General features: G+C 46.8%; 1 protein-coding gene and 1 long non-coding RNA gene across 2 annotated transcripts in view; both read left to right on the top strand.

The window, feature by feature from the left end:
- Positions 1 to 20,543, top strand: part of LOC149430898 (uncharacterized) — a 42,604-nt gene that overhangs the window by 8,880 nt on the left and 13,181 nt on the right. Inside the window, exon 2 of the long non-coding RNA XR_016309380.1 lies at positions 6,898 to 7,015. This is a non-coding gene — a long non-coding RNA (uncharacterized LOC149430898). The remainder of the gene's footprint in view (positions 1 to 6,897; positions 7,016 to 20,543) is intronic.
- On the top strand, positions 7,502 to 9,494 carry CUNH11orf96 (chromosome unknown C11orf96 homolog). Its single transcript, XM_089665938.1, has one exon. The coding sequence runs from the start codon at positions 8,539 to 8,541 to the stop codon at positions 8,911 to 8,913; it is 375 nt and encodes a 124-aa protein (XP_089522064.1). The 5' UTR covers positions 7,502 to 8,538; the 3' UTR covers positions 8,914 to 9,494.

Here is a 20,543-nt window from a genome sequence, read left to right as displayed (position 1 = left end):
ACAGCTTGGGTGACATTTTGAGATAAGGATGGTGATGTAGCTCGGGGTAGAATTATAGATGGCATGGTATGTTGTTATCAGCATTATGAATTTTATTCGTTGGGCAATCGGAAGCCAGTGCAGGGATTGGCAGGGAAGGGTGGTGAACCCTGAGCAGTTGGTAATGTTAATGTGCCTCGCAGTGGCATTCATGATGGATGGAATTGGGGGATAGCCTCTACAGCGGTAGGCCACCAAGATGGCACCATCAGTTGGGATGGAGTTTCCAAGTCAATGGCAATTGTGTTTTCCCAAGATAAACAGACCCCTCTAGTGTTCTTCCCTCTCTCCTCTATAGGTCAGACATGTACATTCACCAGATGAGAACACGTATGTATGTATGTAGGACCATCTTTCATAAGAAAAGATCATTCAGTGGCCAGATGTACATCCAGCCTCCTTGCAGGATTTGCAGCTACCTTTATAGGCTCTGCCATTGCTCAGTACAGGATTACGGCCTCTCGCCTTCTCCATGGTGCCGTCATTGTGCCCTCAGGGCACAGGTGTACCTTCCATACTTATGAACAATGCCTGCTGTTTGCAGTACAATCACACCAGATGAACTCACACCCTGCAAAGCTTGGCACCAGTATTTTTAATATCCTTTTCAGAAAAAAATTCTGGGCAACCAACATCTATACACATATGACTTTATTTCAGAATGAGCACTCTGGGGGAATGTGTAGAGTCAAGGTTTCCATTCTGCTCAGTACATATTTTACAGAGGGCCAATCACGCTTGATTTTAAAGCGACAAGTCTGCATAAAGAAATTCCTCACATGTCAACAGATACTGAAACTAACATTTTTTTTTCAAAGCGCCACCTTTAATCATTAAATTGTTCTGCTTCAAATGCCACTTTATGAATTTACATACAGTCTGCCTGGACAGTATGGTCATCTGCTGACTTGGCACCTTCCACAGACAGTTTAACTCTTCCATAAGACAGAGAAGTCCAATCCATTACAATATTATTTCAGATAAGAACAGTGCAAAGGATGTTTTTCCAGTCTGTTGAGGTGCAAAAAACTAACATTGACCGAAGAAACATGGATAGAAATGAGGAGGGTCCAGCTGCCCACATGGAAGAAAAATATATTTGAAATAAATTTTAAAAATATTCTTCCGAAATATATTGACATATATTTAAAATACTACAATTTTGGCCGTATTCAATATATTTCAATAAATATATATATATATATATATATATATATATATATATATATATATATACACACACACACAGTATATACACAGTATATACACTGTATGTTGAAATGTGTTGTTATTACAAAATATTTGAAAAATATTTTCAAAATAACAACTTTAAATTTACTGTATGTCTTAAAAAATACATTTAATCTACATTTTTGGAACGTATTTACAAATATATGTATAAATATACTGTATGTTAAAATGACTTTTTTGTATGTTAAAAAAAAAATCTGAAGAATATATTTAAAAATATATATTGAAAAAAAATATTTTTCATATATTATGTAATATATAAAAAACACATCTGAACATGCAGTATATATACGTATATATTTTTTAATATATTGAATACGGCCAAAATTGTAGTCGCACTTATTTTCTTTTTACTGCGCCATTCACAGCGCTTCATCCACATATACTTATATCACGAATAATGATTTATTATTTCTAATTTTTTAATATTATTATTTATAATTTATGGTTATTCCAACGTTTTGTAATTTTTCAGCGCTGCACTGTTTTCTGTTTGGATTATGTGTAAGGTTTAGGGTTCCTTTTTTAGTGCATTCGCAGCGGATTCTAATCTGATCCTAGAGCACTCGTTGTTTCTTTGTTTGAGGTTCACCTTTGTCTAAAGCAGTGGTTCTCAACCTTCCTAATGCCGTGACCCTTTAATACAGTTCCTCATGTTGTGGTGACCCCCCAACCATAAAATTATTTACCCAGTAATTATAATTCATGAAGTGTCATTTTTACCTCCAATACTGCTGCTTTCAGCACAGTAGCTGCTTTTAACAGAGTAGCTGCTTTCAACACAGCAGCTGCTTTCTACACAGTAGCTGCTCTTTACACATCGGAAATATGTGTTTTTCGATGGTCTTAGGTGACCCCTGTGAAAAGGTCGTTCGACCCCCAAAGGGGTCGCGACCCACAGGTTGAGAACCACTAGTCTAAAGGGATGCAGACACTGCACCTTTCCTTATCACAGCACAGAGACTGCTCAGGTGGTTATAACAAAGAGTTTAAAAAAGAAAAAAGACACAGCAAAAATCAGAACAGAGAAAGAAATAAAAAAGCAGCAACACATTTACTAAAATCCTTGCATCGTATGTAATTTATGGGAATTTTTTTTAAAAAGCAACACTTAAAATGCTATCAGTGCTCTCTGAAGTGTCATAACACCGATGTGTGTTGATCCATGCTCCAACACAGACAGACAACAGGAGAGCTGTCAGAAGTCCTGCTGATGGCTGTGCATTCTGCCGAGACCTTCTGACGTCAGGTGGGTGACGTCTTTGGCAGCTCTTCATGCTTCGGACTACAAAGGATCTTATTTTCCAAGGAGGAACAAGGAAATGGTGCCAGGAGCAAAATAATAGATCACAATCACAAGGCAAAGCTTCCTGGAGAGTTAAAGCCAACCGTGCTTCTTAAAAATTGATCCTATCCATCAGACAGGCTGACAGTGAGGCTCTAGGAGTCCAAGATTCTGCTCCTCCCGGGAATCAGGAGAGAGGAAGGCATCAAATGGCAACCAAGATTCACTTTCATTAACAAATTATATTGGTGTCAATCAGAAGTAAGAGAATTTAAGACCCATCCCCTATCAAAATCAACCTAAAACCTCAATCCCTCCTACCACATGAATTTTAAACCCACCTCTGAGCAAAAATCAATCACCCACCTCAATCCAATTATCCCCTTCAATCTCTCCTACCCACCCACTTGAATTGAAGTTCCACCTCTGGACAGAAATTATCTCCCCTTAAATCCCCCTGCCTATAAGACCCTTTCCCTGGTCAAAATTGATCTTCCCCCTCAATCCTTCCTACCCACCTGAATTTAAGATCCATCTCTAGGGAAAAATCAATCTCCCCCCTCAACCCCTCCTACCTACAGGAATTTAGGGCCCACCAGGGGCAGACTGACCATTTGGAAACTCAGGCACTGCCTGAGGGCCCGGAGTCAGTAGGGGGCCCCATGAGATGCCCCTGGTACCTTTTTCATAGGGTTTTTTGAGTTTGGGCAAGGACACAGGGGCCCCATGATCCCCTATTGCCCGGGGGCCCAATGAGTTGTCAGTCCGCCCCTGGGTCCCACCTATGCGCAAAATCAATCTCCTTTCTCAATACTTTATACAAACCTGAATCTAAGACCCACCCATGGGCAAACTCAATTATCCCCTTCAATCTCTCCTACCCACCCACTTGAATTGAAGTTCCACCTCTGGACAAAAATTATCTCCCCTTAAATCCCCCTGCCTACCGGACTATAAGACCCTTTCCCTGGTCAAAATTGATCTTCCCCCTCAATCCCTCCTACCACCTTGAATGAAAAATCCACCTCTGAGCAAATTTAATCTTTCTCTTCAATCTCTCCTACCCACTTGAATTTAAAACTCATCTCTGTTCAAAATCAAGCTCCCCTCTCAATGCTCCCTACTCATGTGAATTTAACACACAAATAAAAAAAATCAATCTCTCTCGTCCAGGGGTGGACTGACCATTTGGAAACTCGGGCACTGCCCGAGGGGCCTGAGTCAGTAGGGGGCCCCATGAGATGCCCCTGGTACCTTTTTCATAGGCTTTTTTGAGTTTGGGCAAGAACACAGGGGCCCCATGATCCTCTATTGCCCGGGGGCCCCATGAGTTGTCAGTCCGCCCCTGCTCTCGTCATATCCCCCAACACAAATGAATTTAGACCCACCTCTGGGCAAAATGAGTCTTTCCCCTCAATCACTCCTACCCACCTCAACTTAAGACCAACCTCTAGGCAAAATCAATCTCTCCCCTCAATCCCTCCTATTCACCAAATATTAAGACCCACCTCTGGACAAAACCAATCTCCCCTCTCACTTCCCCCCACCCACCTTCCTTGCATCCATTCACAAAGGTTGAAAAAGAAAAAAAAACAACTTACATCACTCTACCCCTTTTTTCTCTTCCTTCCTCTTTTACTGGATGTGGATGTGTGCTGTGTGAGAGCATTGGACCCCTAAGTGGATGAAGATAGGTGGCAAAAAACTACACGGTTTGTGGTTGGAAGCAAGTCTTGGTTGACTGGAGCACTCCAAAAGGGTGCATAGGAGGTTCTATAGAGTATTGGGGTGGGAGAAGGGATTCTGGAAAAAAATATTTTTTTTTCCCTTTTTAAAAATGTTGGGAATGTTGGGAATGCAGGGAGGGTGGGAGGGATTGAGTGGAAGATTGATTTTTTGGGCAGGAATGGACTGCAGTTTTTGTGAAGAACTGTTTGGGCTTTGAAAAAAGAGACGCACCCCAAAAGCTTGTCCTGAAAAACTGGATGTTAGTGCAAATAAAAAAAGTATAAAAAAAGATTTTGGGGTCCATCTTTGTGAGAGAAGGGATATATAGCCCCTGCTGGGTCAGTCTGGAAGCCCTGCTGTTTGGGGAGAGTAGGTAGGGATATACAAAAAGGGAGAGATAGGCTAAGCCACAGGTGTCAAACACAAGGCCCGCGGCCTGAATCCAGGCCATTTCATGTGGCCCTTGCACCTCTCCTGTAGGTACCCCCTTGTCTCCACCCCCACCTTGTCTCAGCAGTCGGCAGCAGAGAGGAGAATAGAACTCCTCTGCCAAAACCTGAACCTCTCAGTGTATCTGCAGCACCCCCTCATCTCTGCCTACCCTGGTCTCAGCATTCAGTAGACTCCGGTAACGGACTCCACTCCTCCTCTGGTCCTCCTCCAGACCCTGCACTTTCTGCTTTCCAGCTCTGCCCCCAAAGGGGGTACACAGTGATGTTAAGGAGGGTGTGGGATTCTTGACATCTGATGTAATGGTAGGTGGGGTGCCCCGGACATCTAGTCTTACAGATATAACTGGCCCTTTGAGGGCAACCATAATGCTGATATGGCCCGAGATGAAATGGAGTTTGACACCCCTGGGCTATGCCTAAGTACAGGTTCCTGTGGAGAAGGAACAGTCTAGGAACATTCTGCTAACCTCATGTTTGTATAAGAAAATGGGAAGAAGGAACTTCTCTACATGTAATCAGCATAGCGGCCTGGTGCGAGCCTGTACTTTTCCCATGGAGTGCTAGATAATTGGCTCCTTGACATGTCAGTGACCAGGCTGAACTCGAACAATTATTTGGCTGGGATTTAAGTTCACCATCTTTTGCCTTTTTGCTTTTGTCAACCTCTCTACCCTGCGGAACCCTTAAAATAATTGTCACACTTTATGTTACCCCTGCTGAAAAAAATTACATCTACAGTACATAAGGATCACCAGTTGTAGATATAATAAATAAAAGAGTAAAGAATGTGGTATTCCTAGCGGATCCAATACCCAAGGTGGTCCATTGTTGGGTCCCCTTGCATTGGTGGGCAGTAGAAGAAGAAAAAATCCCATGCTTAGAGACAGCTAAAAGGTTAATTTGTTTCAGTTGTTACTTACCTGAGAGAGAAGAGCAGAGAATCCAATGGTCTAATGGTGGCCATGCATGGTGTGATATTACTGAACGATCAAAGTCCAGTTCAAGAAAACTATCAAAGTGAGCACTGATTAATCAAGCAAGAAAAAAATGGCATAGCAGAGCGATGAGTGACAATTAATCAAGATTTCAATTAACCCAAACTGATTTAGCATTTTCCCTTGCATTAGTTGGCAGTAGAATGCCTCCTTACATTGGGGGGTCTTTTAGAAAAAATGCCACCCTTAGAGAGAGCTGATAGGATCACAGGATCCACGGATCCAATGGTGGCATTGCATGGTGTGATAAAACGGAACTATCAATGTCTGATTCAACAAAAAGCAGACATCGATTGATCAAACCAGACAAAATGGCATGGCCAAGCAACAGATAGTGATGGTTTCAACTGACCCAAGTCAATTTTGGGTTTCTTTGCATTTGTAGCTGGTAGAAGGAAGACTGCCTCCCAAACATTGGTGGTCACTTGGGAAAAATAGCACCTCTAGAGAGAGCTGAAGGGATCATTTGTTTCAGTTGTTACTTATCAGAGACAGAAGATTTGAGGATCCACTGGTCTATTGTTGGCCATGCATGGTGCAAAAAAAACTGAACGATGGAAGACCAGTACAACAAAACGATCAGAGTGGGCATCCATCAATCATACAAGACAAAAAAGGCATGCGACAGACAGTGATGGTTTTGATCAACCCAAATCAATTTTGGGTTCCCTTGAGTTAATTTCCAGCTGGTAGAAGAATGGCTTTGTATATTGGTGGTCATTGGGAAAAAATGCCACCCATAGAGAAAGCTAAAAGGATCATTTGTTTCAGTTGTTACCAGGGGCGGACTGACCATTTGGAAACTCGGGCACTGCCCGAGGGCCCGGGGTCAGTAGGGGGCCCCATGAGATGCCCCTGGTACCTTTTTCATAGGCTTTTTTGAGTTTGGGCAAGGACACAGGGGCCCCATGATCCCCTATTGCCCGGGGGCCCCATGAGTTGTCAGTCTGCCCCTGGTTGTTACTTATCTGAGAGAGAAGGGCATAGGATGACGCGTGGTGGCCATGAGAACAGTAATTCCACGGAAGCCGGAGAATGGACTTCAAAGACTAAATTGCAATTTCATCTGTAGGGTTAACTGCTTGCTTAGTTTAGGGGAGAGGAGACAGGCTTTAACTTACCTGTTCCTCCGCTCCCCCTTGCCTAGGTGGTGGACAGTCCATGCAGACTATGGACCCTGCATTGGTCTTGATGATGTCAGGACCTTACAACGCTGGAACATAGTGGAGAAGACGGTCTAGCAGCGCAGAAGAATGGAGGATCGGGTAAGTAAATCTTCTTTAATGAGTCCCCTAAACAAAAAGGAGCAATTAACCCTTGCAGTTCAGGCACAGCCTCCATGGTGAGGGATAATTTTTATGTTTCCTGGAGTTGGGCTTTAAGTATAAGCGGGTGTGCTTGGGCAGCCAATTGTACGTGTTTATGGAAAGTTCAGTCGGGGGGCAAGCCTCCTCGCGGTTGATTCATTCCTGCAAGTCCAACCATCCTCCCCACACTGGGGGAACTGGAATGATAAGAAGAGTAGGCCGGGGACCAGTTGGTGATACTGGGACTTGTAGTTCACTTTACCTAACCATGTAGGACACAGAATTCCCCACAGCCTATGAAAGGAAGAAATCTGTTTGAGGGAAGCTGAGAAAGCTGGAGAAATGAGCTTGAAACGTCATTAAATGCAAGCTGCAAGCTCCGAGCCTTTACAAGGAGAGTGTTGTCATCAGAGCCTCTGTGAGTGGGAGGAGGGAGAGCTATAAAGCTGGGAGGCAGCAGAACCTGGAGCATTTCTACTGAGACCCAGCACAGGAGCAGTACTGCTACCAGCACAGTACAAGAGCATTACTACCAGTCATAAACAGCTCAGCCAAGCATAGGAGCAGGACTACTGGGCAGAAACAGCTCAACCCAGCACAGGAACACTACTGGTGCCAGCACAGCACCCAACATAAGCGCACTACTGGTGCCAGCACAGCACCCAACGAAGAAGCACTGCTGGTGCCAACACAGCCCAATACCAAGCACAGGAGCACTACTGGTTCCAGCACAGCACAATACCAAGCACAGGAGCACTACTGGTTCCAGCACAGCGCAATACCAAGCACAAGAGAACTACTGGTTCCAGCACAACGCAATACCAAGCACAAGAGAACTACTGGTTCCAGCACAGCACAATACCAAGCACAAGAGAACTACTGGTACTAGCACAGCCCAATAACAAGCACAGGAGAACTACTGGTACTAGCACAGCCCAATAACAAGCACAGGAGAACTACTGGTACCAGCACAGCTCAATACCAAGCACAAGAGAACTACTGGTACTAGCACAGCCCAATAACAAGCACAGGAGAACTACTGGTACCAGCACAGCTCAATACCAAGCGCAAGAGAACTACTGGTACCAGCACAGCTCAATACCAAGCACAGGAGAACTACTGGTACCAGTACAGCCCAATACTAAGCACAAGAGCACTACTGGTACCAGCACAGCCCAATACCAAGCACAGGAGAACTACTGGTACCAGCACAGCCTAATACCAAGCACAAGAGCACTACTGGTACCAACACAGCCCAATACCAAGCACAAGAGCACTACTGGTACCAGCACAGCCCAATACCAAGCACAAGAGCACTACTGGTACCAGCACAGCAGACCATTAACATTATACAGCTTGGCTGCTGAATTGGGCATCCCCACACCTGGGCATTGCTAACCATTTACATTGCGCAGCCTCCTGCAGGATCTTAGCCTGGCATCGGCTTAGACCCAGCACCCCACTCCTGGAAAGCAAGTGCCATGTCCTCTGCGGTCCTACCAGCTAAGCCAGCGGAGCCCCTAGGCATCAGCTACCAATCAGTGATGCCCCACTACAGCGGAGCAACCGAGGAGTACCCCCAGCCCATCCAACCCCGGGCCCAGGGGGGCAAAGGCAAGCTGCGGCGACCCCGGCAGAGTCGGTTCAAGACCCAGCCGGTCACCTTCGATGAGATCCAGGAGGTGGAGGAAGAAGGCTTGTCCCCCACTGAGGAGGAGAAAGCCAGAAAGTCCTTCCTGCAGTCCCTGGAGAACCTGAGAAGGAGCTCACACAGCATGCACCTCCAAAGGGACAAACTCAGCAGCTGCAAACTCCGCCACAGCCTGGATTCCAGCGACTCAGACTCCACCCAGTGAGCTGATACCCCCCCTTCCAACCCTATGGCAAGCAGAGGGTTAACTGCCCTTCCAAGATGCCCCAGCTTTCTAGGAAAAAAAAAAGCTTTCCTGTGCGCTGCCACTGGGGGACCATTAGAGGGCGCCGCAGGTGCAAGAAGCCACACAGCTGGACTGGGCTATTTAAACCTGTGAGGCCCAGTGAAACATGGGACTGTGTGGGGGCACCTGGCCTTGAAGGAGTTAAACCAGTTACAGGACTCTAGGTGGCTAAAATGTAAGTTCTGGCTGTGAAGGAGTTAAGTGTCCACTTTGGACTGAATGGACAAGTAGGTTACTTGTTGGGAAGGATGGGGGAGGGGAAGAGAATCCAAAATCTGACTTTTAACAACTCCCCCTCCTCTGGGGTGTGCGCCTTAGCTGTGTATAGGAACGGGCTAAACTTTTATTTTTGTAAAATTTTGAGAAAAAAATATATTTGCGAGGAAATCATATGTATAAATATTTATTTTTGCACCTGCACCGCTTTTTTCCATTTGTTATATTTGTATAAAGATCGATTTACATTGAAATTTATTTTAAATAAACACCATGGCAAAGTGTCTGGAGAGGAGTTTGGTTTTAAAATGGGGGAGAAGGGTAATGGGGGGGGGGGGGTCTAGGGGGCTCTGGAAGTTCCAGTTGGGGTGGGGGGGGTCCAGGGGGCTCTGGAAGTTCCAGTAGGGTTGGGGGTGTGCTGTCATTTTAGGAAAGCTGTACCATGAAGAAATTCGGGGGATGATTGCCTAAGGTTTGGTTCACACCTATGCTTTTGATCCAATTATATAATGCTTTTTGCATTGTGTGTTGCATTTTTATTTATTTTTTTTTTGTGCTGTTTGTTTTGTTTTTTTTGTTTTTTTTTTTATTGTATTTCTTAGTTGTATTTTTTGGGGGGGTTTTTTGTTTTTTTTTTATTGTATTTTTTAGTTGTATTTTTGGGGTTTTTTGGGGGGGGATATTTGGTTTTTTTGGGGGGAGTTTTTGGAGTTTTTATTTTATTTCTTTTTTTGTTTTTTCTTGAATTTGTTTTTTTACGAGACAAAACGCAGTAAAAATGCTTCAAGCACACACACTAAATGCGTTTCAGCAGCTTCTCCATTGAACTCTATTGTAGCAAAAATGCTGCTTTTTTGCATTTTCAAAAAATTCCGACCCTTTCCAAAAAACACAGCAGCTCATAATAGCATAGATGCGAACATGTCCCATAGAAAAACCATGTTAAATGGACTGTATTTATTTTATTTGTTTCAGGTACTTATATAGCGCCATCAATTTATACAGCACTTTACATATATATTGTACATTCACATCAGTCCCTAACCCTCAAGGGGCGTACAATCTAAGGTCCCTAACCCTCAAGGGGCGTACAATCTAAGGTCCCTAACCCTCAAGGGGCGTACAATCTAAGGTCCCTAATCCTCAAGGGGTGTACAATCTAAGGTCCCTAATCCTCAAGGGGTGTACAATCTAAGGTCCCTAATCCTCAAGGGGTGTACAATCTAAGGTCCCTAATCCTCAAGGGGTGTACAATCTAAGGTCCCTAATCCTCAAGGGGTGTACAATCTAAGGTCCCTAACCCTCAAGGGGCGTACAATCTAAGGTCCCTAACCCTCAAGGGGCGTACAATCTAAGGTCCCTAACCCTCAAGGGGCGTACAATCTAAGGTCCCTAACTCACATTCACACACATACTAGGGACAATGTAGACAGGACCAAATTAACCTACCAGCAGGGCGGACTGACAACTCATGGGGCCCCCGGACAATAGGGGATCATGGGGCCCCGTGTCCTTGTCCAAACTCAAAAAAGCCTATGAAAAAGGTACCACGGGCATCTCATGGGGCCCCCTACTGACCCCGGGCCCTCTGGCAGTGCCCGAGATTCCAAATGGTCAGTCCGCCCTTGACGATGAGTATGAATATACCATCCACAATATCCCAGTGGGTTAGGTGCATAAACGATCTCAAAGATCCCAGTAATATGGTAAAAGGTGATAGTGTATCCAAATTGGAAACAGTGCCCGAGTTTTCAAATGGTCAGTCCGCCCCTGCCTACCAGCATATTTTTGGAGTGTGGGAGGAAACCGGAGTACCTGTAGGAAACCCACACAGGCACAGGGAGAAACTCCAGGCAGGTGGTGCCATGACTGTAGTGCATTTTCTGCAAAAAGCACTACAAAAAAATGCATTGGTGTGAAACCAAGGTAAAAAAAAAAACCTACTTGATTGGCTTTTTCCAGATTCTATAGCCTCTAAACACACCTGACGCAAGCATGCAGCCAGTGAAGGCAGGACAGCTGATCTGCAGACTTGTAAGTCAGCGGGGTTGGTTTAGTAAAAGAGTAAGGATTGGTCACTTAGTTTGGGTAAAAGGAAAAGCTGTATTATAATCTGATTTATGTGCAACCAAAAATGTAATAAAATGATCATTATTATAGTTATTGATCCATTCTATGTAATTGTGTATTCAGCTCAACTGAGTGAACCTTTTCTACTCCTTTAGGGAATCAGCGTCCAATGGCAGCCTATGTCCTTCCCCCGAGTAGCGGTTTTTCTTTAACCCCTTCCTGCCTGCTGTTGCTCTATAACTGGGTCTCATGCGGGGGGGGGGGGGGGGGGCGACTTCCTAATCATTGACTGTCACAGTGGTCACATGATCGGGAGCCTGTCCTGATAGAGACCCGAGAACTGAGCGCGTGCGACAGCGACGTCAGCCACCATGGACACAAAAGTTTGGCATGTGGACATTAAGGGCCGGTTAACACTATAGAAATACATTCTGGATGCGTTTCTGCATGCGCATTTTTGACGCATTCCGGTGTATTTTTTTATGCGTTTTTGACACATTCCAGTGCGTTTTTTTTATGTGTTCTGCATTCCAGTGCATTTTTATTTATTTCAGGTACTTATATAGCGCCGTCAATTTACGCAGCACTTCAATCGTACAATCTAAGGTCCCTAACTCACATACATACACATACTAGGGACAATTTAGACAGGAGCCAATTCACCTACCAGCATGTCTTTGGAGTGTGGGAGGAAACCAGAGTACCCGGAGGAAACCCACGCAGGCACAGGGAGAACATGCAAACTCCAGGCAGGAGGTGCCGTGGCTGTGATTCAAACCAACGACTCCAGTACTGCCAGGCAGAAGTGCTAACCATTTAGCCACAGTGTTGCCCAATTTTTAATGTGTTTTTACCCCATTCCAGTGCAGTTCTGCGCAGAAAAAATGCAGCCTGCTCTGCTTTTTTTTTTTTTTTCTGCACCCGGAAGGCGCTAGAACTTCACGCACTGATGTGAACTATGACATTGACAACCATATAACCGACTTTCTGTGCGTTTTGGATGCAGAAAAAAAAGCAACTGAAAAGCATGTACTGTGAACCATGCCTAAATAGGGACATGCGTTTTTTTTTTTTTACTGCATTCCAGTGCAGTTCTGTGCAGAAAAAAAATGCAGCCTGTTCCACTTTTTTTCTGCAACCGGAACGCACTGGAACTGCAAGCAGTGATGTAAACTATGACATTGACAACCATATAACTGACTTTCTGTGCATTTTGGATGTAGAAAAAAACAACTGAAACGCATGGCGTGTGCGTTTTATCGTGTACCAGTACAGCTCTGTGCAGAAGACATGCAGCATGCTCTACTTTTTATTCTGCAACCGGAACGCACTGGAACTGCAAGCACTGATGTGAACTATGACATTGACAACCCTATCACCGACTTTCTGTGCGTTTTGGATGCAGAACAAAAAGCTGCTGAAACGCATGTAGTGTGAACTGGCCCTAAGCCCCACCAGCCGGCGCATATATGCATTACATGATAGGCACAAGAACCAATCCGCAGGAACCTCCTATTCCTGTTTTCAGTTCACGCTGGAGAGTCGAGAGGTGTAACCGGTCATGTTTCCATCGATTGGCCGAGAGGTCGTCTTGTGCTTGAAATTTTAACCACAGAGCTGACTGTTGCTTTAATAAACCTTTAGGTGTGTCAGTCAACCTGTTCATGTTCAATGAGCTCTGAGCCTGGGTGCATACTGATGCGGTGCAGCACATCGCATGCGGTTCGTACAGGAACCGCACCGCATAACTGCGAAAATCACATGCGATTTCTGTGCAGTGCGATTTTTTTTTTTTTTTTCCCCGCACCAGAATCTGATCACATGGGTATTCACACCCATGCGATCTGATTCTGCATATCGCACTGCATTTTGCGAACCAATTTTAGGGGTGTCATTAACTTAACATACATACCCGCAGCAGTTCGCATGAACGGGGTGCAATCATGATGGGGTGAGGAAATCGCACAACCACTGGTGTAAATTCCGCACCGCGTCAATGTGAACCCGGGCTCAATGTGTGTCAGCTGCCCAAACCATATACTTATTTTTATTTTTTTTAACCAGAGCCCCAAAAGTCAACACATGTTCTTAAACCCACAACTGTACAATCAGTCTGTAGATGCAGTAAAGCATGCTTGTTATACTCACTGTGGGACCGAAGGGGTTAATCCTCCGCATTGTGTAAAAAGGCTGTTTGATCCTGTCTTCTCTGATCCTCCCCTTCTTCCAGTGGCCCCCCCCCCCTTATCTCCTGATAAGACATATTGTGTGTAGACACTGCACATGCTCAGTTTGGTGTGTATTGCTAGAGAGGTTTGTTTTTTTTCTTCTTGAGTGTGAATGTGATCAGCACAGGGCCAATTAGCACTGTTCAGACAGAGGTCATGGGTTCTGCATACACCTGGAGCAAAATGCAAACTCCTCTTACAAACTTTAACCAGTGCTCGGCTGGACACTGACAGAAGGCACAAGATATATACTGCTGATGAGAAAAGGTATACAGCAGTTTATATTTACTAGAATAATTGCATTTCCATGTTGTGTGTGCTGTGGGAGACCAGATATAGTGAATGCAGGGTCCGGGGAGACCGGATATAGTGAATGCAGGGTTCGGGGAGACCGGATATAGTGAATGCGGGGTCCGGGGAGACCAGATATAGTGAATGCAGGGTCCGGGGAGACCGGATATAGTGAATGCGGGGTTCGGGGAGACCGGATATAGTGAATGCGGGGTTCGGGGAGACCGGATATAGTGAATGCGGGGTTCGGGGAGACCGGATATAGTGAATGCAGGGTCCTGGGAGACCAGATATAGTGAATGCAGGGTCCGGGGAGACCAGATATAGTGAATGCAGGGTCCGGGGAGACCAGATATAGTGAATGCGGGGTTCGGGGAGAGCGGATATAGTGAATGCGGGGTCCGGGGAGAGTGGATATAGTGAATGCAGGGTCCGGGGAGAGCGGATATAGTGAATGCAGGGTCCGGGGAGAGCGGATATAGTGAATGTGGGGTCCGGGGAGAGGGGATATAGTGAATGCAGGGTCCGGGTAGAGTGGATATAGTGAATGCAGGGTCCTGGGAGAGCAGATATAGTAAATGCGGGGTCTGGGGAGAGCGGATATAGTGAATGCAGGGTCCGGGGAGACCGGATATAGTGAATGCAGGGTCCGGGGAGACCGGATATAGTGAATGCAGGGTCCAGGGAGACCAGATATAGTGAATGCAGGGTCCAGGGTTTAGTAACACTTTAAGGGCCTTTTTATATTTGTGTGCATTAATGCGTCCCATTGAAAGTAATGGATCGCCAACGCATCAAAATGCTCCAAAAGTTGGACGTGTCAAAAAATGTATAATGCAGTGCATGTGTTGTAGTGCTCTGGGGGATGTCTTGGCTGTCATTGTGTGTAGAGGTGCCTTTGGTAATGAATGGCAAAACACATACACTATATTGCCCCCAGTATTGGATCTCCTGCCTTTCCACGCACATGAACTTTAATGGCCCCCCAGTCTTAGTCCATAGGGTTCAATATTGAGTTGGCCCCGCCCTTTGCAGCTACAACAGCTTCAACTCTTCTGGGAAGGCCGTCCACAAGGTTTAGGAGGGTGTCTATGGGAAGGTTGGACCATTCTTCCAGAAGCACATTTGTCAGGTCAGGCACTGATGTCGGGGGAGGAGGTCTGGCTCACAGTCTCCGCTCTAATTCATCCCAATGGGATGGGATTCATCCCTATGGGGTTGAGGTCAGGACTCTGTGCAGGACAGTCAAGTTCCTTCACCCCAAACTGGCTCCTCCATGTCTTTATGGACCTTGCTTTGTGCACTGGTGCGCAGTCATGTTGGAACAGGAAGGGGCCATCCCCAAACTCTTCCCACAAAGTTGGCAAAGTTGACATTGTGCCAGATCTTGTGCATATTCAGTCCAATATATGGGGTAGATTGCTATTAAAGGATAATACGAAGCCCCTGAATCTCATACAACTCATACATGGGATTTTGCAGGATTTCTCTGGAAGGCACTGGTGACGTAGCCTTCCCAGGGGGCACCTGTGTGCCCAGGGATGCATAATGTCACAGTGCCTCAGGGACACAGGGAAGAGGGAATAAAAATGTAAATTTGATTTTCCAAATTGATTTCTTTGATGTGTTTGGATGGGCAATGCTACATGCACTATGGGTTTTTGGATTGGGGAGAGGTAAAAGTCCACTTTAGTTTGGAAATCTGCTGCAGAATGTATTAAAAACACACCAATGGGGAGGGAGAAAAGTCTAAATACTTGTCGTTTCTCAGCCCAACATCATCATCATCCTTTAGACCAGGGGTCTCCAAACTCTCTAAACATAGGGCCAGTTGACTGTCCTTCGGACTTTCCAGGGGCCGGACTGTAGCCATTTGGAGGAAAAAAAAGGCCTTACATTAGTGGGAGGAAAAACCATTGACACCATCTTTGGTGTAATTGAGAGGAATTGTGCCTCATCTTTGGTGTCATTGGGATGAATTGTACCCCAACATTGGTGTCATAGGGCCCCATTGTTGGTGTCATTGAGAGAAATTGTGTCCTATCCTTGGTGTCATTGGAAGGAATTGTGCCTCATTGTTGGTATCAGTGAAAGGAATTGTGCCCCATCTTTGGTGTCATTGGAAGAAATTGTGCCTCATCTTTGGTATCAGTGAGAACTGTGCCCCATATTTGGTGTCATTGGAAGGAATTGTGCCTCATCGGTGACATTGGGATGAATTGTACCCTATCATTGGTGTCATTGGGAGAAATTGTGTCCCATCTTTGGTGTCATTGGAAGGAATTGTGCCTCATCTTTGGTATCAGTGAGAGGAATTGTGCCCCCTTTTTGGTGTCATTGGAAGGAATTGTGCCTCATCGTTGGTGACATTGGGATGAATTGTACCCCATCATTGGTGTCATAGGGCCCTATTGTTGGTGTCATTGGGAGAAATTGTGTCCCATCTTTGGTGTCATTGGAAGGAATTGTGCCTCATCTTTGGTATCAGTGAGTGGAATTGTGCCCCCTTTTTGGTGTCATTGGAAGGAATTGTGCCTCATCGTTGGTGACATTGGGATGAATTGTACCCCATCATTGGTGTCATAGGGCCCTATTGTTGGTGTCATTGGGAGAAATTGTGTCCCATCTTTGGTGCCATTGGAAGGAATTGTGCCTCATCGTTGGTGACATTATGAATTGTACCCCATCTTTGGTGTCATTGGAAGGAATTATGCCTCATTGTTGGTGACATTGGGATGATTTGTACCCCAACTTTGGTGTCAGAGGACCCCATTGTTGTCTTTTTGAGAAATTGTGTCCTATCCTTGGTGTCATTGGCCAGAATTGTGCCTCATCTTTGGTATCAGTGAGAGGAATTGTGCCCCATCTTTGGTGTCATTGAAAGGAATTGTGACTCATCGTTGGTGACACTAGGATGAATTGTACCCCAGCATTGTTGTCATGCGTCCCCATTGTTGGTGTTATTGTGAGAAATTGTGCCCCATCCTTGGTGTCATTGGGAGGATTTGTGCCCCATCATTGGTGTCAGTGAGGGTAATTATGCCCCATTGTTGGTTTCATTGGATGAAATATTGTCCCAAGGACCGGATAAAAGCACGTAAAGGGCCACATCTGGCCCCAGGTCACAGTTTAGAGACCACTGCTTTAGATAATATCCCAGGGAATCCCGAGTGGTCCTGATGATGACCATTCCCTATCGCTGATGTCACCTTCGCCTAGGTGCTGTTGGAGGCAGATTATCCCGTGGGTTACCACTCCTTTAATATACGATTGCCTGGTATTGTCAGGCTCGGTGAGGTATGTACTGCGGAGATCTGAGAGAGGCCATTCCAGGTGGAGGTATAATAATGAGTCGTCAAACAACAAATAATGAATCACCATATAAGCCATCCGTTGTATAACAATTCTGTACAAAGACGCATCCCACAGATCTGGATGTCAGATGGGAAGATCATTATCAGGAGATAAAATAAAAAACATGGACTCAGTGGAGTGACCCTATAGAGCGATGGGGCTCATCCACACCGTAGCATTGCAGTTCACCTACGGTGCGTTGTTGGGGTGAATGGCACCCCATTGTACTAAACAGCAGACCCCAGCACACCACAATGCGTTGTGGTGTGCTTCATTGCCAAAAATGGTCATGTGCCTTTCTTCATCCTCTGTGGTGCGTTGGCAGCCCATTCAAAATAAATGGGCTGCCTCAAAGCTGAACTCTACATATGGTTTTATTGCAGTTACATGGGTCCAACTTGGACTGATATAAGTATTCCATCCATAGTCTGGCTGAAAAAAGACAAACGTCCATCCAAACGTCCATGCAGAAGCAGAAAATCATTGTAGCTGTTCTATTTCAAATGCCTCTTTATACGCTGACATACCTCCATAGACCTAGCCTATCTGGATAGTATGGCCAACTGCTTACTTAACACCATCCACAGGCAGCTTAACTCTTCAATAGGACACAGAAGTTGAATCCAATGCAATCTTACTTCAGACAATTGCAGTGCAGAGAATGTTTTCTCAGCCTTTTAAAGAGTAAGGGGGGTTATTTGCTAAAACTTCATGGTGTCAAATCTGATGCAGCTCTGCATACAACCAATTATCTTCCAGGCTTTAGGCCCTTTCACATGAGCAGACTGATGGGGTCCGCCTTGTCGTGTTTCAGGCAAACCCGATTGGTCCATCCATAGACTTCTATGGACCGTCGGGTGTCAGCGGACAATAGTCCTCTGACACCCACCGGCATCCAATCCGATCCTGTACGCCAAAAACAGACGGAAGGGGATCCATTCCAGCGGATCGGATGAAAATCAGGTGGGAAAGGATAGGCGGTCCGTTTCCATCTGACCGTCCCATTGAAATCATCAGGCAGTGTCTGTGTTCGCTCTGCAGCAGCAGAGCAGACAGAAGTCTGTCATCCACCTGCTCAGCGGGGATCAGCAGAGAGATCCCCCACTGAGCAGGCGTATCAGGGGAGAGATCCCCCGCTGAGCAGGCGGATCAGCGGAGAGTCCCCCCGCTGAGCAGGCGGATCAGCGGAGAGTCCCCCCGCTGAGCAGGCGGATCAGCGGAGAGTCCCCCCGCTGAGCAGGCGGATCAGCGGAGAGTCCCCCCGCTGAGCAGGCGGATCAGCGGAGAGTCCCCCCGCTGAGCAGGCGGATCAGCGGAGAGTCCCCCCGCTGAGCAGGCGGATCAGCGGAGAGTCCCCCCGCTGAGCAGGCGGATCAGCGGAGAGTCCCCCCGCTGAGCAGGCGGATCAGCGGAGAGTTCCCCCGCTGAGCAGGCGGATCAGCGGAGAGTCCCCCGCTGAGCAGGCGGATCAGGGGAGAGATCCCCGCTGAGCAGGCGGATCAGGGGAGAGATCCCCCGCTGAGCAGGCGGATCAGCGGAGAGTCCCCCCGCTGAGCAGGCGGATCAGCGGAGAGTCCCCCCGCTGAGCAGGCGGATCAGCGGAGAGTCCCCCCGCTGAGCAGGCGGATCAGCGGAGAGTCCCCCCGCTGAGCAGGCGGATCAGCGGAGAGTCCCCCCGCTGAGCAGGCGATCAGCGGAGAGTCCCCCCGCTGAGCAGGCGGATCAGCGGAGAGTCCCCCCGCTGAGCAGGCGGATCAGCGGAGAGTCCCCCCGCTGAGCAGGCGGATCAGCGGAGAGTCCCCCCGCTGAGCAGGCGGATCAGCGGAGAGTCCCCCCGCTGAGCAGGCGGATCAGCGGAGAGTCCCCCCGCTGAGCAGGCGGATCAGCGGAGAGTCCCCCGCTGAGCAGGCGGATCAGCGCAGAGATCCCCCTCTGAGCAGGCGGATCAGCGGAGAGTTCCCCCACTGAGCAGGCAGAGAGCGGAGAGATCCCCCATTGAGCAGGCGGGGCAGCGGAGAGATCCCCCACTGAGCAGGTGGATCAGCGGAGAGATCTCCCACTGAGCAGGCGGATCGGCTGAGAGATCCCCCGCTGAGCAGGCGGATCCCACTGACAGATCCTCCCCGGCTGAAAGGGACCTAATTGCCAAAGCTTAAAAGAATTCTAAAGGTTTTTTTTTTTTTGGTGTAAAATAACAAACATGTCTACATACCTGTTGAGTGCAGTGATTTTGCACAGAGCAGCCTGGATCCTCCTCTTCACAGGTCCCCCTGCAGGCTCTCCTGGCTCCTCCTGTCTGTTGGGGGCCCCACAGCAAGCAGCTTGCTATGGGGGCACCTGCTGCTCCGTGGCTTTCCCCCCCTTCTCATTGGCTGATTGGCTGTGATTGACAGCACGTGGGAGCCAATGGCTCCTGCTTGCTGTCTCAGCCAATGAGCAGGCAGAGACCCGGGACAGCCGAGGCTGTCATGCAAATCGCTGGATCACCATGAGGCTCAGGTAAGTATTGAGGGGGCTGGGAGGGGATGCTGCACAAAGAAGGTTTTATTACCTCCGTGCATTGAATACATGGAGGCAAAAAACTTCGAGCCTTTACAACCACTATAATTGAATATGCTGAAGTTAGATGCTCTTTTTTTTTTGTTAAAGTGGAATTTTTTTAGTTGCTGGGTAGAATAAAAATGCAAAATGCGGTAAAAACGCGGCAAAAACGTACTACCGTCCATTTCGGCAGCTTCTCCATTGAACTGTATTGTAGCAAAAATGCTGCTTTTTGCTTTTAAAAAAGTCCCTGACCCTTTTCCAGAAACGCAGTGGCTCAAAAAAGCATCAATGTGAACATGTTCCATAGGAAACCATGTAAAATTGACTGTAGTGCGTTTCTGCAAAAAGCACTAAAAATGCATTGGTGTTAACGGAGCCTTAGTGCTCTAGATTGAGACAAGTACACCCTATAGACCAGTGGTTCTCAACCTTTCTAACGCCGCGACCCCTTAATACAGTTCCTCATGTTGTGGTGACCCCCAACCATAAAATTATTTTCGTTGCTACTTCAGAACTGTAATTTTGCAGTGGGAGGAGTAGTGACCCATCATTGGTATCAGTGGGAGGACTAGCGCCCCATCACTGATGTCAGTGGGAGGAATAGTGCCCCATCATCGGTGTCAGTGGGGGGAATAGTGCTCCATCATCGGTGTCAGTGGGAGGAATAGTGTCCCATCGTCGGTGTCAGTGGGAGGAATAGTGCCCCATCGTCGGTGTCAGTGGGGGGAGGAATAGTGCCCCATCGTCGGTGTCAGTGGGGGGAGGAATAGTGCCCCATCGTCGGTGTCAGTGGGGGGAGGAATAGTGCCCCATCGTCGGTGTCAGTGGGGGGAGGAATAGTGCCCC

This window comes from Staurois parvus, unplaced genomic scaffold, assembly GCF_062004578.1.
Source record: "Staurois parvus isolate SC_StPar_1 unplaced genomic scaffold, SC_StPar_1.0 ptg002421l, whole genome shotgun sequence".
NCBI lineage: Eukaryota > Metazoa > Chordata > Amphibia > Anura > Ranidae > Staurois > Staurois parvus.
This window is presented reverse-complemented; position numbering and strand designations above follow the sequence as displayed.

Coding starts and splice junctions, on each gene's coding strand:
- CUNH11orf96 (XM_089665938.1), top strand. CDS start 8,539: ATGTCCTCTGCGGTCCTACCAGCTAAGCCAGCGGAGCCCCTAGGCATC.